Source organism: Neodiprion pinetum, chromosome 6 (assembly GCF_021155775.2).
Source record: "Neodiprion pinetum isolate iyNeoPine1 chromosome 6, iyNeoPine1.2, whole genome shotgun sequence".
Lineage (NCBI taxonomy): Eukaryota > Metazoa > Arthropoda > Insecta > Hymenoptera > Diprionidae > Neodiprion > Neodiprion pinetum.
In genome coordinates this window covers 7,339,457-7,360,914 of record NC_060237.1, presented here as the reverse complement: position 1 = coordinate 7,360,914, position 21,458 = coordinate 7,339,457, and the positions used below count along the sequence as shown (strand labels likewise).

Below are 21,458 nucleotides of genomic sequence, written 5' to 3'. Positions count from 1 at the left end.
GCGTTTGTATAAAATGTTTTTGTATTAACTATTATATAATAAATACTTATTTATAACAATAACAGTGATTATATTTCGTGTTTTCAGTATATGCATATGCATACGTGTAATATGTATTCATATACATACGTATACCTCTTCGCTTAGGTTGACAAATGCGTGTGTATAAATAATTAATCAGTCTGTTTTTAAATGTGAACGATCTCACGATCGCGAGGAACGTTATACAGCGGTTATTAACGCAATAGTCAATTCAAGATCACTTTTGAGCACCTATGTATGTATACACACGTTGTTGCTTGTTTTTTCAGTTTCTTTATCTCAAATTCATATCAATCGTACGTACATACGTGTAAATCTGATATAGATGGTATACATATTTATTAGGGTGGTTCACAAAAAAAAAAAATTATATCTCTTCTGTGCTGCTTCTTCATAAAACTGTTGTTTATTATGAAAAACAAATCCCCTGCAAATTTGAGCTCGATTAGATAATATTTAGGGCTCGCGATTTTAAGTTTTCGTTTTTACATTGAAATGACACGTAAAAAAAAGCTCGACTCAACTCACCGTCGATATCGCGTGAAAATATAGACGAAAATGAAAAATATCAAGAGACCTTTTTTGTAGGCAAGAATATTTGGTACAAAAAACGCTTCTACGTCGATATTTTATTCGATTAAAATGAAAAAAAACGAATAATGAAAAATAATCGTATTAAATTCAAAGAAAATAAAAGTTTTTATTATTTTTCGTTTTCGTCGAATATTTTCAGCTAAGCAGTTTTTTACGTGTCATTTTAATATATAAAAACGAAAGCTCGAAAGCGGGACCTCTAAATCTTATCCGATCGAGCTCAAATTTGCAAGGAGTTTGTTTTTCATCATAAACAACAGTTTTCTGATAAAACAAAAAATTAATTTTCTCGGGTGAAGTACCCTAATAAATATGTATACTTATAAAAGTTATTACATGCGGAAAGTTGAACATGTTCATATCACGATGCACCGAAGATGGTTACATATCTCAATCGCATCGTTGAAACGACCGATTTTCCAAAAAAGAAACGAAAATGACCATTTCTCATAGAAACTGTACAGTACATTGTATAATATAATACGTGTATAATGAAACATCGCAAAAGGCACTTGACGATCTTGACGTCGATTTCTGTCCGTACATACATACGTGTGCGTACGTACGTACATCGCCAACGTTCTTTACGGATCATCTCTCTATCCGTATCGTACATACAAAGTTTACATCACTGTCTTCCCTACATATCATGTTATCATGTCGTAATTCGATTGATCTAGAAAATCTCTCTGTTCACACGTTCACTTCGCAGAGTTTGAAAAAATTGTCAATTATTTCGCGAAACCACGCGAGTCGCGCCGGATGATTCTTGAAGAGTGGCTCCAGGGTCCGGAGCTGAAGCTGAAGCAGGGCCTCGTTGCCGAGGAGGGAATCCAGCTGACGTAGCAGCGGCACGTCGCCGTGAAGTTTCAACAAACTCGCGTAGGTGAATATGTAGTATTGCACTCGCAGTCGGTCGACCGCCCACGCCTCGACAGATCTGTTTCCACTGGCCGATTGTATGGCCCCCATGTGCTCCGCGTACCATGGCGAAAAGAAATTGTTCAGCTCGGACGTGGAGAGTTCACCAACGCCACGGGACTTCAGTCTTCCTTTTATACGCGAATACACCTGCGGCGTGTACACGAACACCTGAAACAATGCACGTGGCCTTAATTAGAGACAACAGAACCGATATGATTTCTCGGCTACCGCGCGCGTCTGTCCGTCTGTCTATGTTTGCGTCCGTTACACGCGTGGCGGCATAATTGCCGAGGAATTTTATCCATTCCAAGGTACGCAATTACATGCTCCACTACGATCGTCGCGCTACACACGTGTACCTTATACCTACCTTATTATAGCTTTGGCTGGTTCGTATTCGGCGATAAACGTCTGCTGGTAAAATCGCGAAAGCGTGTGACTTGGTGAAAAATTGGTATACGAAAGGGCAGAAGGCCGCTAAGGTCGGTCATTGGTCTCACCTCGTTGCGGTAGGTACGTTATTTATTGTATACGCGTGTATTGAAACTCGACAAGAAAAGAGAAACGCCTGAGGATATTACTCCTTCGACGATAATGTGCAACTTGCCTGATAGAGTGAATTTCCCGTCACGTAGGACGACACGTAGTGCGATCCGAAGTTTCTCACGAATCTAATTACGCTTCCGTAATCCCCGATCGTGACGTTTTCGACTTCCCGCGCTATCGCCTCGTCGAGATTGAGAGAATCCACGGGTGCGTTGAGCCGCTGGCTTTCCCTGAATCTGGCAACGCGAACGAGGACGTAACAATGGTCCCCGGTCGCGAACGACGCGTTTATACCAAGGTGCCTGGCTATCGCCGTCCTCGACCAACTCGCGGTGAAGGCTCGCCAGGGTCTGTCCAGTCTCTCGAACGTAAAGTCCCTGAAGTAGGCCTGGAGTAGCTGTCTTATGTTGTCGCAAAACTCCATGTGAAAGTCGCCCTTAAGCACCGCGTTTTTGTCCTGCGGACGCGGCGGCGCCGCAACCGGGTTCAGGAAGACGTCCAACGTCGGCTCGCGGAATATCCAACTCTCCGTGTCGTTCCTCGGCACCACCCTCATGCTTATGCTCAGGTAACCGTACCTGCTGAAGACGTTCACGGCTCCACCAAGGTGCGGCGACTGCGCCGATACAAGGTGCGTCCTGAACACCATCCACGCCAGTACCGCCACCACTCGTCCTAGCACTCGCATCCTGGACGCGGAAGGTACCTGAAAGCATATTCCATACGTCGTACGATCCAACGATACGATAATAAAATTCAAGGACATCGTTTCCAGGACCATTGGATACCGTGAATACCCCTCACGACGCGAGCCAAGGTTCGCGGACCTTCGGACAATCCTGCGGCTAAACGCGCGACGACGTTACATTCGCTGTCTGCGGTACTCGTATCATATCTCGATCGAACCGTGCAGTGCTTGCATAGTTTTGTAAGAATTCCTTTTATGTAGGTCTAGGTACCGGTCCCCTGATACTGCTCTTGATACCGCATCTGTCTCTCTACTTTACACACTTTACATCACGGCCTGGTGTGTGGCGCCATGGCCTTCGCCCCGCTGTTCGCGAGACACGCGTTAAGGTAATACTGGATTCCCGATCATCGTCGAGATGCTAAATGCAAACGCTCAAACCGTGACCATAAATCGTGGATCGTTGGACGATCTCAAAAGCCTTCGGATGGTTGTACAAACGATCAATGCGACTGGAACGGGCATACGTATCTGGGATGGGTTCGGAGAATTATTCTCTCAATATCTTTCTCGCGTGGAATCTATTCGATGAATTTTAAAAACCAACGCCGACTGTAAATACACTGATTTCTATTAAAACGATCACGGAGTCTTTTTCCAAACATTTTACCCTCGGGACTCGGAGATCTGTTGAAAAATGGAGAATCGATGATCAAGAAGAGAGAGGCAATGACTGTCGCTGCTGCAGAAAACGAGCGATCAAACGTGTAACGTTAAGGATCGGCGAAAGAAAAAGAAACCGATTTACGGAATAGGGCACGAATGGAATCGGAATTCCGACACTCCCGCTATTCGGTTGCTCAAGTGACCCGATGCGATGGCGATCCTTGCATTCCAGGACGCACCCCTTAACCGATGTATATTTTTGTTTGACCTTTGCGGGTTCCTTTCAACGTTTGCAGTGGTGCACTCTTATCCTTTGTTTAACATTTGCAGTGCCTGTTGAGCGATACGTGAGTGCGCAGGTTGCGAGATTGCCGATGAAGAATTGCGCACGTGACATAAGTGCACGTATATTTAAAGTGCAAGTCAAATTACACCGCAATCGTGATTTCACGTCGTGTGTATATAACAGAGATACGTACACGTACACCTATATAGGTGTATATAATTCTGCGGTCATTAGAGAACAACGTTGTCGCTTCGGATGAAAGACTTTGAGTCGTGATTCTTGGCGCGGTTTTCCTCGCGTCATCAAACTGCAATGCTGAATTTCTTTTCAATCTGGTATTAATTTTGCACAAATTTTTTCCCGCGGTAAGAAAATCACTAGCAATAGTGAATACGGCGAACTTTTAACGGGCGTGTGAAATTCTTCGCGGAAGTGGTTTTGGAATTCGGTTATTTACAATGCCGACCGCCACATCACGCCTTGCCACCTCGCTTTGGGTGAATTAACATGGATTTCAGGTTTCGAGTTGATAAGTAGGAAGTGGAGAAATTGCGGTTTTACTTCCTGAATCAAATCGAAATCGTGTACAGGTTTTATTATTAACATACACACGCGGTACACGCGAAATGTTTAATTCTTTCACAAGTGTTCGCGGAATTTTTAGTGCTCGTTATATGTGTTTACACAGCAGTAAGCGTAAAGTTACGTACTCTTGAAATTAACCGAGGGACGCACACGTGCTATACATATATATATGTATATATATATATATATATATGTATATAATTGCGATTGTTATATAAATAAATCAATGGAATATGAATGTTCGGGTTTTACCTTAGTCGGAAATTTCTCAACAATACCTTTTGTTACCAGTTAAATCGAAAACACGCGGCCGTCGTCGATAAAATGTATATATATATATACATAATAAAAGTAATTTATGCTCATCAATCTACTATGGTATAATCGCGGTGATATTTGGAATCCCCCGCACTTTCTCTGGCCTTGCGATTCGTCTTTGAGTTTATTGAAAGAATGTTAATCACAGTCGTTACTAAGTGGAAAAAAACTGATAATAAAAAAAAAATAAGAAATACAAAGAACCGTGACGTTTTTGGGGAATTGAAACGAAGCGGATAGATCCTCGAGATTAGGCTTGGAAATTAACTACGGCAATAATCCACGGTGCTCTAAATTTAAGCTGCACGCTCCGCAGCCCCGATACATTATAAACAGATCAAATCGTTTCGCACCGAATCACTACTTTGCATTCCGAGTATACCACCGTTGTGCAATCGGTGTCACACACAACCGAACACTTGTACGTTATCCGCGGTTACGAAACCGTTCCAAAAGTGGGATGCTGATTGTACACAATACTTTCACGCCGTGTCGTGCGGCCGGTGAAGATGCTGCGGCGACACGGGTACTCGTTTTATCCCAGAGAAGAATAGACTAGGGAAGGAAAGTCGAATTTTCACCCCATTCGGAAGACCAGCTGAACGATCCGATTTTGCATTACCTTCCTGCAGGTTATACAAATTCACCAAGTGACGAGTATGGGACTTTATAAAAAAGATTGACCATTTTTTATTCAAAACTCAAGTTGAAAAAATTGTACGAAATGACGAAAAAAAGACACTGTTCAAGTTTCGGCTCTTAATATTAATATTTAGAGTCATTTCGACTTTCTATGTCCCATTTAAATAATATGGGAGAATTTTGTTTTAAACTTTGCAATTTTATAACTCGTCGAACAGGGAATTGAACACGCTACAGAAAAGGTCTCTTATCGTTTTATGATAGATCTACTCTTTCAAAAGTTATTCAATGTCAAAAGTCAACAAAGGACCTTGAATAAAGAGTAGATTTATCATAAAACGATGAGAGATCTCTTTTGTAGAACGTTCAATTCCCTATAAAAATATCTTCTGACCTTAGCAGTACACTAATGCGTTGACGAGTTATAAAATTGCAAAGTTTAAAACAAAGTTTTCCCATGTTATTTAAATGGGAAATAGAAAATCGCGACGATTCATCTCTAAATATTATTATTAAGAGCTCAAACTTGAACAGCATTCTTGTTTCGCCGGTTGAAACAATATTTTCGACTTGAATTTTGGAAAAAAAAAAATTAGTCGATTTCTTTCTAATACAGTCTAATACGTATAAATTCGTACAAAACTGGCGAGAACAAGAAACTCATACTAACAGTAGGTCGGTACTGCGCGTATTTTTTCCGATGCAGAAAATTTGCAACGATCGTGAGTTTGACAAAAAGACGATTTGTATAAATCCGTTAGTCGATGAAGGAAGCGGTTGGCACAAACGGGAATCCACTTTCGCCGATTGGTTTACAAGTGTATCTATTCCCAGCTCTGTAATGCGACGTACGCGACAGCTTCATTCAGCTGGGATTGCAGCCTGCAGGTGAATTCGTACGTACGCAGATGCGTGTAACGTAAATGCGTACGTACTACGCAACGCCTCTAACATATACGACATGTATTTATCTACACCTTATACTCGCGTTAGGCACAATCGGCACCTGTTACGTGTCTCTGATATTCGCGCGCATTTTGTACAGGGTTACAGACGTCGTTTCACCCGCTAAAAGAATTCGAATTCCCCATATTTTTACGTGACATTTTTTTTATAGATAGAGAAATTGTGAGCTCGAATACTAAACTATCGAGGAAACATTTTCACGAGTCTGAATACTTTTCGGTAATTTTATTACGAGATAGTCGCACGTTGAATATTTATCAAACTGATACATTATAATGTAGTCTGAGTATAATGATTTTCAATACGAAAATCGAGGCGAAAAGTATAATTTCATAACTAAACTTATTAAATCACCTTCACGAAATTGTAAAAAACTTAAATGACGCCCTCAATTTTACTCCATGATGCATTGCTTTAAATTCGGTCAAACACATTTTTTTCTCAATATCAAATTCAACGTTGTATGCATGTTTTTATCAGAGTCAATGTCGATGCTATGTTATAAAATTACTAGTTAACGATATCAACGTGATGGAAAAAAAGTAGCGTGATAGGTTTTGACGGTGATAGAAAATGGTCTTGAATAAAATAAACCGTCGTAGCGTGAAACGAATATTCTACGTCTTTGATGATTTTTAAGCAATTTGAAATTCAACATCGGTACCCTGTACAAGCTATTGCTTAGAATTTTACAATTTCACTTTGTTTTTTTTCGGAGAAAAATCATCACGTCATATTCCAGGAGTACAATAATTTAATAAATGCTCTCAAAGGGCGAAAAATTCTTAATAAACTGAACGAAAAAATATCGAGTCCTTGATTCACCCGGAATATCCTCGATTAGTTGTGGCTTTGGGATTCGCCCATATTGCATCATGTATCGTACGTACATACCTGATCGACAATTTGTTCAACGGTTCGTGCGGACGAGGGAAAATATTCTTTTCAAGGATAAATCGCGTGCAGGCGTTGAAGAAAAAAACAAAACTCGACGCGTCAGCAACCCAGTTTCGTATTCTAAATCAAACGTACTTAAATAATTTGTTTATTACATATGTTATTCCCTTTTTTCTTATTTCGCACTCGTGGCAAATTTTATACCTATTTGTTGGTTCGTTAAATTCCTCTTGGTTATAGATTCTCGACGACGATCGATCGCGTGACAGTTGCGTTAGATACTCGTTTATTTTCCCAACGTTCACTTTTTATAACATGTATTTAACGTACAAACCGATTACAGATAGGTAAAGTGTGTTTTAACACGTGTGCCGGTGGTGCTGGTGCTGGTGCTGCCGTTTCGGTAATTATTAAACAAACCGAAACATGAGTCAACTTTGACTAATTAGGAAATACAAATTCAGTCACATTGCGATTATTTTCTGGGAAATCATCGAAAATTTTAGCTCTGCCAAATAGATTTCGGTTGTTAGAAATAATTCTGTCAAACTATAACCAAGTGACAAAGGTTATTTTTATTCTTCGAAGAGATGCATATTAATAATAATAATAATAATAATAACAACAGTTATAATGATAATAATGAAAATAAACCGTTGAATTTAAACAAAATGAATTTCGTGGAGTCGGAATCATGAGCTTCGCGTCGATATCTTACACTTTTTTTTTCGCCGGTCTAGATACCCGAGTTTTTCCATAAAAAAATAATCACAACTTATCACCCCACGCCACGTAATCACGGTAGCAACAGAAATATAAAGGGGGACGTGGGACTGGTTTCAAAAATAATTTTACCCCAAGCCACACGTCCGTGTTTCTTTAGGGCTAAAACCTCGAGGGAAAAAATACTCCCCCAAAAATAACACGCCAGTGTTTTTTCTGTTTTTTTTTTTTTTTGCTTGCGGTTAACAGCGTAGATTTAAAACTTGTGCGCAATAAATGTGAGAGAGTATACATATTTATAATATCAAATGCATTTTCTTTCTGGACTAAATGAGAATAATAATATCAACATTAATCGAGATAAGTTAATGGAGGAAAAATAAAATGTAGAGCGATTTACGCGCGGTTAAATGACGTTCACCCGCTTAATACCGTAATAGCGATACGTGAAATTATCTCACCTAACACTCCTGTGGATACGCATGAATGTCGCAGTAGTATAGTACGTGTAACCCTCGTAAGGCACACAGTGCTCCATTATCGGTCTATGAACCGTTGTGACAGTCAGTAGCAAAGGTCGCAGCCTCCACTGAGATTCAGAGCTTTTATAGTAATAATCAGAATGGGGCACGTGGTGCACGGTGCGATATACATAACGTATACAAGTTGCGTAGATTTATCCCCCACGCGGTAGATTCAAAATCGCTTCTCGTATTATATATTATTAAGTATTTACGTTACGCCTGTTTCAATTCCCCGGCCGATTGTCGTCGGGATAATCGCTCGTCGAAAAGCTCGGGACAGTGCCAGTGACCGATCGAAGATGACGGAAGCTTAACTCGGCTGATCCATTATCGAGTCAATAATACATTCCTTTATTTCCGTCTTTTTATTTATTTTGTTCTATTATTATTTTACCTTTTAACGTTCCCCCGAATCGGCTCTTTGCCCTCACAAACGGGGGTTCTTTTTTTATCCACCGTCGAAGTGTGGGCTAAATTTATACACCCGGGAAATGTCTGTCTGCTTTCGAGAACCGGAAGACCGTCGAACAACTGTTAGAAGACGTACGACAGACACAGACGTTCCACACTTTGATGCAAACGAATCGAGATATCAAAGAATCCGGGAAAGTAAACCGTTTCGTATCAATCCAGCCGCAGAAGCTGCGCACAGTTTTCGTACAACGATATACATTTCAGAATCACGTCTGTAAGTTTTTTCCTCCCGAGATGATTTGAGAACTTATCGTTCCACGATACCGTTCCACCATTAGTCAACAGGGTCAAGGCTTTACCAAGAATCTTGTGATTTATTTTTTAAATATATGCTTATTATACGTATTTACACATAATACGTTGTATCGTTTCGCAAGAAATCAGAATCAGAGAAATTTACTGAAAAATGATAATTTTGTAATTATCGTACGATATAATTGAATGTTTCGAGGAAAAAATATTGCTATCGTCGCTCTTTCTATCCGTGCAATTATCCGTACACCGGCGCTTCAAGTTACATGACCGGATCACAAACGAAGGATAAGGATCGTCGACGTTCGCTAAAACGCGGATAAAACGTGACAGCAAATCTCTCGCTGCCTGAATACGCGGATGATATCGCTCGAATTTACAAACTCGGTATAAGCGTGCTCGCACATGCGCACGTTGTGTACATACGAGAAACGCAAATGCGTTACGTATCCGCGAAATTACTGCCTGCGACGTCTTTTGCCGAGGAATTTATGTACGACGTGTATACATACACAAGTGTTACAGTCAGGCGTGTGTTAGCTTTTACCGACGTCTCGAATCTCGCGTACATTACGCACGTCTCTATTACATGTAGGTATATATCTATATATCACGGTGCGGAACAAGTTTATTCGGCTGGTTTAGTTTTTACAAACAGGATGTGCCTGCCGGATTTCGTTCACGTACGGCGAGGATCACGACCCGAGTTTCGGGGCAGAGATCGGACAAAATTCTAGTCCAAACTGCCATAGGTCCCAGATTTCAACCTCTGTACATCCTCCGCCACGTGTGGCCGACTTATAAGTGCCTGATACAAAATTAATCCGTTGCCCTGAAAGAATGGAGCACGATTCGAACCGCGCCGGCTGATAACGATGAATAACGACCCCGACGATTGATCGTGCGGTTCAAAGAAAGTTTCGGTCGGCTCCACAGTTGCGCCGTACCGGAATCGCCACTTCATTGCATTTCCGTTGTAATACCGTCTGATCAGGTTCCCCCTTGCCTGTAAAACAAAACGCTTCGAATCTTCTCCCCCATATAACAATTCACGCGGCGCGTATGTACCATCGAGCAAAGGTCACTGACTCAAAGATTGCCGGGTAATTTAAATCTAACAGAGGATAATAACAGGCGGTGATAAGAATTGATCAGCTTTTCAACACCGCATGTGCAGAGTTAACGTCCCATTATCTTCGCCGTTTTTGAAGTGACAGGTGCCGAAGAACAAATTTAAACTTGAACGTACTTGCCTATGAAATCGAGAGGAAAGTAAAGGATGCGGTAAATGATCTGTGAACTTGAACTCTTGTACTCTTGTACTCTTGTTTCGTCTTTACTGAGGAATGCAACCGTTTCTTACAAGGTATTGATATGGTATTCTATTTGCGACACCGTGGCGTTGTTTATCCGCCAGCGTCGTGTTGGATTTTTCGTTTACGAAAATATTTAGACAGCTTTGTCGCGGTAAGTGATCCGACGGTAAGATTGTTTTTTACTCTTTGGCCTGGTGAGACGTGCAATGCAGGGAAATTACGCGAGTGAAGCCTTATTAATAACACGCGCGTTTATGGCTACGGACAGTATTTTCACATGTACATGGGGCAATTGAAATGAACGTGAACAAGGTTTGATCCCGAGCCCCATCGAGTTAGTCACCGATTTATATCCTACTTCTAATCCACCAAATATACATTTTCTAACTTTTTCAGATTTTCCTCACCTGCCGTTCAGAACTAGGTGTTTTATATCTCATTCTCTATAACTCGAAAACTGTGCGTTTTGGGAAAAAGTTGTGTCTTTTTCTGAATTTGTTGAAAGTAATTTTTCAGGATTTTCTAGAAATCGTAAGTCATTGTATTTAACTAACAACCTACAAAAATCGATTTTCTCAAAAACTACGTTCTCGAAAGATTTGAAACTTTTTTTGAACTTTCTTCGACTAAAAAGAAACCTTTTTTACGTGTATACGTAAATTTGATGTATATAAAATTTCTGGTAATGTCGGAGTCTCGTCGTTTAGCGTCTGTTGTTGTCGGTCCGCTTGTGCGCGATAGATGTATCAAAAACGATCACGATCAAGGAAGAACCCGTCCGGTGACTTTTCCTCGACTTCGTTTGACCGCTTCGGCTTTACACATTAACCATTATAGATCCGATACTCAACCGCCGTGTGGATCCCTCGTCGAGTCGTATATAACACACGAAAGTGCGGTTTAGCGTATCCCGAGTTGGCAGAAAGTATTTTAAACGATTGAAAGAATCGACCAAATCAATGGCGGATGTAACGTCGTAATAAATGCGGCAGACTGAAAATAACAGTAGCTAGACGAAATACCGAAGGCGAGGTGAGATATAAAGTGAACTGTGAAAGGTACACGTACAATCCATTTGTGCGTCTGTTAGGTAAGCATCGTGTGTCTGTAATGACGCGCTGAACGGCTTCAGATATGATTTTCTCTTATGCACATTACGCCTGCAACGGTATAATAATAATGTAATAATAAAGACATACATGTAAGAAAATCTCCCGTCGAAGCGGGATATTTTGCCTTTCTTCGTGGGTTGTATAATCACTCGGCTATCGTTGTAATTGCTGTAAGCGTTGTAAACGTGACACGGTCAGATTAATTTAACAGAAATATATATCAAGGTGCCGTTTCGGTCGTTTTCAATTTACCAGAAATCTTTGTACTTGACAGAGAAGAGGGGAAGTTATCGAGAATGTCACCGCACCGAAAGTATAAATCTCAGAGCTTTCACTTGTGTCTCGAAGTCTTGAGACCCGGGGAATCATTTCTGATCAATTTTTTCAACCAACTGATTTTTGCTACGCCCATCTCAATTGACGCGTTTCTCCATGAACTCAGAGTTGAGTAGATTTTTATCGAGATGAACCAAGCTGTTCCTGTGTAAAATAATTAAAAAATTGATGAACCGATTCGGATAGAATTTGATCCATATTTATTTCCTCTTCATTGAACTTACAAGAACAGATCAGATAATTCGACATTCGGTAAAATCGGCCGAAGTTGCGTCTCTGAGTATTTTCCGCAAGTATAAATATTGTTTTGTAAAATTCTTATTTACGCAAAGACGAAAAAACGGGATTAGCGGGAAATTCCAGTGCTTGTTCTTTTAGGCCAGTCGATTTTTAGTCAGAGTACAACTCGCGACGGAGATTCTATCATCCGTTTTAAACGTGCCTTCAGCTGCGTGCCGTGATTACTGCCTGCTAAGAGCTGGTTTACGAAGTACCGCTGCATCGATTTTCAGCCCTGTTAATTACCGTTGTCGGAAAATCAGGCTAATCGGGGGAAACTCGGTGTCGCATCACGAGCATCGTAGTACCGTGGTCATTCGGTTACGGTACGGAATTAATTGTTCACCGGGATGTCACCTGGTCGTCAGTCGCGATAAAATACAACGTAAACGCATCCGATCCTGAACCGTGCTCAAGTATAGTGGTGCAAGTATTGGGGGTGTGCAAAGTTCTCGGCGTTTTTTTGTTTTTTTTTTCTTTTTATAGAGAATCTTTACCGGTTTTCAAAATACAAAACAGTTATTCTTTTTGAAAATATTGTCCATGGACACGTATTACTTTCATTCACGGCAGATTCTCCATATGCAGAATAAATTAGTATTTTTGCTTCCACAGCTGTTTTACCGAGATTAAATTGGAACAACATTCAATGTCGAATATGCACTTTGTCGATTTCCATTTTTTTGCATAAACTTTCACGACAAGAACAAGCTATTCAGAATTATACAATACAGAAATGCTTGAGATAGAAAAGCAAAGTCTCGATTAGAATCAACGTTAGATATCGTCGTTTACGTGCAACGCCGAGAACTTTGGCACACCCCTATTACATAAAACGTGCATATCGAAATGCGGATCGTAAAGTATACCCGAACGTACAGCTCGTAGTTGATTAGAGGAAATTAATCAGCTCCTGACCGTCCACCAGCGACGCCGCGACGGTCGTCCGTGTAAAGCCGGCTTCGGAGAGGACGTCGCGTAGGTGATAAAGCGATAAATTGTTACTCGCGGAAGCGATGCGGAGGGGTTTAGTTTAGTCCCATTTACGTTACACGGCGATCGCGTGGGGCTGAGGGAAATGTGTTTCGAACCGTGAGGCATTGAACCTGAAGTGCTGACGGCGCACAATCCACTGGAGTATCTACCTACCTACCTACACTGTACAAGTAGTCATGCAATCCAGGCTAACTTTAAAGCCGGCTCCTCGAGTCTCGGGGAATTCCATTGTGTCTTCCTCCACGCTGCCGCTGCTTCTGTTGCAGCGGTGCGCAAGGATCGGGCACGTGTGTCTCTATTGCCGTAACCGATGTGCGGCCGTAAGCACATGCCTACATACGTACGTGTATGCCGGTGCGGTTAGATTAGTTAAAGAGCCGTTTTCTCTCTATATCGTAACACATCGGTATCCGTCAGCAAAGAGTCTATAAGGATGCAGACATCGAATTTACAGCACGCTCTGTGCATACGTTATTAACTCTTTTTAATCGTTCTTTATGTCGCCAGTCGGGTTAGTCGTCGAGTGTAAGGTAGAACAACGAGACGAGAAGGGTATAAACTGTTATGGATAGAACCTTAATGTTTACCTTGTGTAAGCTTGGTCGAAGGAATGTTTCGGTAAGAAATGTTTAATGGTCGTCACCTTTGTATAGTTTTCCTTTAACGGTTAAGCGTGGGTGAAAAACGACAAATTTTAATTCAATCGAAGTCGAAAGACGCGACGTGCGACCAAATCTTCACCTTCGATTGCATCGGTGCTTCGTTACAGACCGTCGGTTATGTCCGTACGACACGTGCACACGTCAGGGGTGTTGCAGTATGCAGGGCGAAAGTTTTACTTATAGATGCGCGCGTGACCGTTGTGTAAATTAGAATTTTTATCGTCGAAAATATCTAATTGGAAGTACCTACTGTTCGATAAATACGCTGTAGGTGTAGTTAAGGCCACCTGTTGCTACACAGTACAGGCAGGTATCGCGATGCCGCGCTCGTTAATCTTTGCCTTAATTCTTGTGATACCGATCGTTAATAGTTTTGAAAGCGAACGTCACTTGCCGCGCTGTTCTGATATTCAAATTTACGTGCATCATCTTTTCCACTTCGTTCATTCACTTTGCATTAAATGTTACATGTTTTCCTCCTGTTATTGAAATTGTGAAACGACGGTAGTGTGTTCACGACCGTGTAATTGGATTCGATAGACATATACCAGCATATAATGAAAAATACGACAGCCTTTATACAGGTTATAAAATTTAATGGAAAATATTGGCAGAAAGAGATTAAACACTCCGGCAATTTGCTCCTGCGTTTGAATATCGCTATTCAACCTGTACTTTATACTCGTTACGAGTAGGTACATTACATATATGTATATATATACATGTGTACAACGTTCTCTGTTCGCGGCGAGATTTGCCAACGATAAGAGATATCTCGTCGGCCTCTGCGAAAGCACCGACATCTCGTGATATATCCCGCAAGGGACTTGCATAATTCGCCAAGGTTTCTCTGGCACAGTGCATGGATGGCAGGTGATACCGACCGTCTGCAGGACTGGCAACGATTATCCATTTGCAGGTCGGAGGCTCCTCCGCGTGCAGGCTTAGGAATAACGCAATGAGCTCAAGGCTGCGGAGTGCGGAGTAGTGCGCAACCCAACTTTCAGCCGGCCGGAGTTCATCTCTTAGTTTGGCGCTATGATCTCTGCTAATTTGGTTATTTCTCGCTTTCGTCTTACGTCCAGTTCGCGGATTCGTTACTTCTTATCTTTTTACATTACATTCACAGCACTTTTACAAAATTCAAGACAAAATGAGATTATTCGCGACAGTTTTCGATATTATTCGACATTAATCATGTTCGATGTTATATTGGCACGTTGTTTTTGTCGCTGCGTTTCGACGCTTTAAAAATCTTCTCGCCGAAAGGTGTTGTTGAGCTTACCCGATTGCTACAATGAATACGGGAAAAAAATGCGTAATTATTACGAATTGTAGGAGAAATTTTGCAACGTTATTCCCTAATTGCAGGGTATAATATGACGGTAATTTATTAGCTTGTGCTTCTTTTGAATAATTCGAGAAATGTGTCTTGCAACGTTATTCGAGCCGACGCGTTACGACTATATTACTCTTCACGCATCGCGACTGCCCTTTTCCTTGTTTGATTACGCTATCGCGGTTTCATTACAACCGTCACAAATCTCGCGACACATTTCTGTTCGTTCCAGTTGTAATCGTTCGCCTTGGTTTTCTCAATAAAATTTACATCAGAGAATTTCCTTAATGAGAAAAGATTTTAATTCTTACCGCAGACGTTTACTGTGCCGAAAACTATCCTCGTGTATTTTCTAATGTCCACTGATCGTCTTACTGACCCAGAATATATTTCGCGTGTAGACGATAATAACGCAGTACATGCAACGCGTGTTGATCATGCGAAATGTGAATTCTCTGATTACTTGATGATAATGCCAAAGGAAGAGAGACGAAGATAGAGCGAGACAGAGAGAGAGAGAGAGAGAGAAAAGGCGTTTGCCGTTAGTCAACCGGTGTAACGACGCAAACTTTTGTTTCTCCGTGCAATCTGCACTACTGTTTCCTTTCACAAAATATCACTCTGGCTGCTGTGGCAGTAATCGTCGTATAGGCATAAAGTATACGTATAATAAAGCGCGTTACAAAATACGATACGACATAATTAGAGATTATAAGTTATATATGTATATGTATTGCAGAAATGTTCCCTCGCAGCTGATCGATCAGGATCGTATGGGACGCGTTATAATATTGCGCGATCGTCGCCCGTGTAAGATTTTTCAAATTGCGAAAAACGTCTCGCGGTTTCACTGTGAACTGATGTAATCCTTTGAATGGTGAAAATTTCGACTTTCTTATTCATTATTCATAAAATTTAATTGACTTGGTATTAGTTTTCCCTTTTACGTATTCCAATGATCGAATTATATCGTAAATAAGATCGAGCACTGTTTTCTCACAAGCTGATATTATTATCACACGGTATTATTACATCGATCTACCGATGTATCTTATACTGTGTGTGCACATTACGTAAATTCAGAGATCGAGTTACTGCCGCGAGTTGCGAAAGAAAATCCATCGGCTCATGCACATGGTATACCTGCATCACCGCGAGGAGATAAAATTCATACCGTCATACGATGCCCGAAAAAATACGGTTAATTACAAGTAATTCGTCGTCCTCGAAATGACATAACGTTAATTGGGATGCGGTGGATGATCGTGTGTGATTTCAACGCAATTACGTACACGATCCAACAATAACCGATGAATATTCATCTGAAATTTAATTTCAAACGCAATTATATTATCTCTGAATATTTTTGTTTTTCGTTTTTTCCTCCTTGTTTCATTACCGAAGATTAAACTCGACGTAAGCTATCCTCTTCCCATGATGATTTCAAATTCCCAATTGTGTTGTCGGTCACTTTTATCTTCTTCGACGTCACACGTTCGCCTCACTCATAATTATTTTCACTTTATTAAATTGACTGTCACGATCGGTAACGGAAAAATGAATAGGTGTGAAAGAAAATCGTTGAATCGAAATGAATTTTTAGTCGAAGAAAAAGAGAGAGAGAGAGAGAGAGAGAGAGAGAGAGAGAGACTTGCAATTAAATCATTAGCGACTGACACTGCACGTGAGGTGAGTAATGGTACACATATAACCATCCAGTTGCGATTTATCGGCGGGTTCGCGACTTCGACTTACCGAGCTAGCCAGACCGGCTACGACTGCATAGCACGAGCGACTCGAAACTACAAGAAGTCTCCCGCGCCACTCGCCATTGACGTGAATGTGCTGGCTTATAAGCTTGTGTAAGTACCTATACGCCGTATGTAATCGACGAGAGGACCTCGGTCTGTACGCGCCGCGATCGTTTGTATCGCGCGGCATGTATGCATATAGGTATATATGTATATATATATATACATATATTTATATACATATGCAGGTGAGCTCAAACAGTCGAGTTGTTTTCCGTAAGTGAGTGGTGGGGAGTTTTTGAATGCGTGGGAGTTCTTTTTTTCCGAACTTGAGATACACGCGAGATAAGAATTATTGTTGTTGTATGCCGGTTACATCCCATACTTGCGTGCACGTTGGCACATACATGCCGACTTTGTATGCACGCGCCGTATACCGTAGGTATATTAAGGTGTTGCGCACATCCCCGTTTTACCCCCTTCTCATGCGGGGATACCTTATACACCTTTTACCTTGTTTACACAAATGCAACGATATTGACAAAGTCAGCAGTCAGGTACATATATTAGGCACGTTTTTAATACGCTTAATGTTTGATAAATAATAATATGTTTTAGGACAGAATTGTTATGAGGGGACAAACTGCATGTGAGGGCTGGTATTGTGTCGAGTTTCTTACTTTCACGAACCTTCTTCTTCGTCATTTTTGTAGAAGTATATTGTCGCTTGAGTCATTAATCGTTTGTTTTTGCTGCCTGTTGGATCGTTCGATCAGCTGCGAAGTTTCGTTCCTATTTTTAATTTTCCTGCTTACGATTAGATAAGAAGAATAAGGAAATACACGTTTTGACGAATTTCCGACTTACTTTCCTTGCACACTTTGCACACGGACAATATGGCTAATTCGAAGCCGATAAATTGTACGAACATTTTTGCTTGGTTTTCTATCTCCCGTAACAAAGAAACTGCAAACGACTACGTACCTACAGTTATTCGAGTTTCCTCACCGTTGTTGTAAAACGGATCTGGAACAAGTTCGGTCGGCGTATAATAATATAATATACAAGACATTTCGTAAACTTGTTCGAACGATTAACTCTTTCAATTTAGAAGGTCATTTTGTGGTGGCGAGTTCATTAATGCTTACGGCAGCGTGTTAGTGAGTCCTTTTTAAATCACACTTCCACAGCAATAACTCTGATTGTGGTAGAGAAATGGCTGTCCGGTGCTCCTGTAAAAATACTGCAACAATACGATCATGCAAATGAAAAATCACACGACGTCGACATCGGCGACCTTTGGATCCTGCAAAATCGTGATCCCTGCCGTACAACGCGATGCTGTCATAGGTGAATTATAGATTTCAAGGCCGAATACTTGTAGGCCAGGCATCGTGCGTTATACCTGTACTCGTATGGCAAAACTTACAAAGACCTTGGCACGGCGTCGGTCCGACACTGAGAACGTTGTTCACCCGTAGCGATCATTGGCCAACACATTCGGCAGTAAAGTACTTCCCGGGCTGACTATCGTCCGTGTTGATTGTAAGCAGGATGCGGGCGCCTTCCTTATAGCGAGGCCCCGCGATGCATTTAAATGACGAAGCGACCCAATCTGTGCAGAGATTTGCCGCTGCATCCTTGTTACCGTACCTGCATAGCACGCACACAATTTTTTCGGACCGCGTATACGGGCGTCGGTATTTTTGAGCGTTGTGCCGTTGCCGCGGGAACAGGAATAATCGGTGCAAAGTTCGGCCCACGGTAATTTAGACTCGGCGTAACGTCGCCTTTGACTCGGACGACTTCATCTTATGCATGCGTGGAACGAGACGCCGGAAACCCGTTCAGCGAGTCCGTATGCCACCTCAAAAATCAGGTTCGCAATCATACAGAATTACATGTGTGTTATTTTGCAAGGTACAACTAATCAACGGTCCGTGTGGCATGGTTCCAAATTGCAGGAAAATTTTGCAGATGACGAAATCGTCACGAATATCACCGAGCAGTTGATAGATGGAACGTTAACGTTTCTGGTACTGGTACGATATCGTACCGTAAGTACCCCAGTGACTCGATGTTTTATGCTTTACAGAGCCGTGTCCGTGACCGTTGACCCTTCGCCGTGCGCAACAGCACGCCGTCGAAAACAGCGCTATTATTATTCGGAACGATCTCGCTGTAGGTTCGACATTTCTGAACCAGCAGTGACCTGTTAATTCGAGATCGGATGAGGCGAGGTGAGAATTTATTTGGCCGGCTGAGGAGTGGCGGATTTGAACATTGCTACAGAGCTCGATTCGGAAGAATAGAATCGCCGGGACAATCGATTAATCGGTATTCGTAAGGTCATTCGTATGGCGCCGTTTGAAAGTTTGAACTTTTCGAAATCACTTATACATACTCGGTCGAACACTGGCACATTCAGAGCGAATTATTTGAAAGTCACGGGTGAAGAACGTCACTGTAAGAAAACTGGAAGTTACGCCGAAGTTGTCCACCTTAGCCAAACGTTTTCCAAGGACTAATTTGTGTCAGGGAGCCAGGAACGAATATGTTTTGATTCTGGTTCACTGCGATAGCTGGACGGAAAGACTGACGTGCGTCGAAACATCTGGAATCTAAAAGAAACCGCACTTTATCGAAATTAACGCACACGCAACGATATTTCCAATTCCGAGTTACGATTATAGTCTCGGGTAAAGGCTTTGGTACATCGCTTTACCGTGACTCCAAGATGAATAGCTCTGACAATGAGTTGTATTCTCGTGTAGTGACTTGACGATAAATTGATATCATTGCTAGGTGACTCGAAGCTAATTTAGCAGTGACTCGTCGATTAGTCTTGTACTGACTTCGTTACAATTCAATAGTGAATCCAATGTAAGTTCCGAAGTGGAGTCGCTTATCTTGGAGTTTACTTCATGCACTGCAGTGGCTCTAAGATGAGTTGATTTCGCTCTAAATCAATAGGCGACAAGATTTCCATGGCATGAACTCACTTACGAACTTGTGTTCCGAACTTCAAGACAATTCTTCAAGCCATCTGATAAGAGAATGAAGCGGAGAAGAAGAAGACAGTTAATACCTCTGAAATCCTGATTGCACCGACATTGATCCTCTGCGTACACAGAGCAGAATCGCAAGGATTAAGTTTCCCACTTCTGTGAAACTCACCAAAGAATATAACTTATACTTGCATTACCGTGCCCTCATCAAAGAGGTGCAGCTTATTATCCCTGGTGAGATTTCGGCTGGATTGAAATCTGTTGAAAGTCACAATTGACGCATAAATTATTTAAACAACTTTCAAAGTATAAGCAAACAGCAAATGTTGAAGTTTACAATTGCGAACTAACCGCGTACAGTGATGTAATCTTCAACGCGGAAACTTGTATACGTAGCTACAGCAGTTTGGTTCTCAGGAACGTAAAGGAGATCCCTCTTATTCAAGCCACGTGAAATGATAGTGAAGTAACTATGACATTTGAAGGTATGCGTAATGTTTTCATCGCCTCGTCCATGTAATAAGAGAAAAAACGTTCAAGGCAAGGTTTGCACAAACGTTTGAAAGGATTCCGGTGAAGATTATAGTCCTGGAGTACAGAAGGAGGAATACATCGACGCGATCAGAATCTTGGATCACCGATTTAAGTCTGTGGGTAGGTATTACACACATATGAAGTTCGTGGAATCCTGTACTTCCCACAAGAATTGAGTGCCGGAAATCAATTAGAAATAAATTATACTCCGCAACTCTTTACCGCTGATTGTAACACAGTTTGTATTTCATACTTGAAGACACAGTGCGAGCACCGTTTCAGGTTTATAAAAACTATGAAAATTTTACTATCCTCCGGCAATAATTAACCAGGTGAATCACTGCCGAATTCTTCGGTGCAATAAAGAGTTCATAATGGATATTTTAAAGTCGTACGTACGTTCGTACCGTGCAAGGTTGGTTCTTGTCTGCAATCGCGAGAGGAGGAGTAAGGCACTACTAACTGTGCCAAATTTTTTCAGCTGCAAAAGAGAGTTGACACTTGCATTGAAGTGGCGATACGATAACCTGCGAGATAAAAATAATGCAAGGTGCGAGTTTCTTGCGGTGAATACCGACCGCCTGCAGCACTGTCAATAAATTGGTCACCCATAAAAGAATTGGCGCACGTTTTATAAACGACCTTGAAATTTTATCCTCACCCACGAAGGTTATCGATGATTTTAACAGTAGGCATGCACGTCTACCCGCCAGCATATGACCACCGTAGAAATTGATTTGTTTGCCTCTGTGTGCAGAGCCGTCGAGTGATGAGTATTTCGTAATAAATTGAAAGTCTTCGGCCGCAGGCTATAACACGTATACTTTGGACGGTAGCGCTTGCTAAGTTACGTTAGATATTCACCTACCTTATACATGAATATTATCCGTACCTTCGTTCATTTGCGGGGCTGTGGTTGGGCTTTTTATGAGAGGGTATCGGTCCTACACTAATTCGTCCTAGAAGTGAACAATTCTACAAGTTTGTTAGCCCTGGAA

General features: G+C 41.5%; 1 protein-coding gene across 4 annotated transcripts; it reads right to left on the bottom strand.

Annotated features, from left to right (window-relative positions):
• Positions 1-25: 25 nt before the first annotated feature.
• Positions 26-16,982, bottom strand: tsl (membrane-attack complex domain containing protein torso-like). Of its 4 annotated transcripts, none has more exons than XM_046632550.2 (3): positions 16,923-16,982; positions 2,168-2,812; positions 26-1,728 (listed from the first exon to the last, which is right to left on the bottom strand). In XM_046632550.2, the coding sequence occupies exons 2-3, from the start codon at positions 2,792-2,794 to the stop codon at positions 1,330-1,332; spliced, it is 1,026 nt and encodes a 341-aa protein (XP_046488506.1). In that variant the 5' UTR covers positions 2,795-2,812; positions 16,923-16,982; the 3' UTR covers positions 26-1,329. The 4 variants fall into 4 exon arrangements, with proteins under 4 accessions (XP_046488506.1, XP_046488505.1, XP_046488507.1 ...); XM_046632549.2 differs by having other exon boundaries at positions 27-1,728; positions 16,567-16,978; XM_046632551.2 differs by lacking the exon at positions 16,923-16,982 and adding an exon at positions 15,479-16,538 and having other exon boundaries at positions 27-1,728.
• Between the last annotated feature and the right edge of the window lie 4,476 nt (positions 16,983-21,458).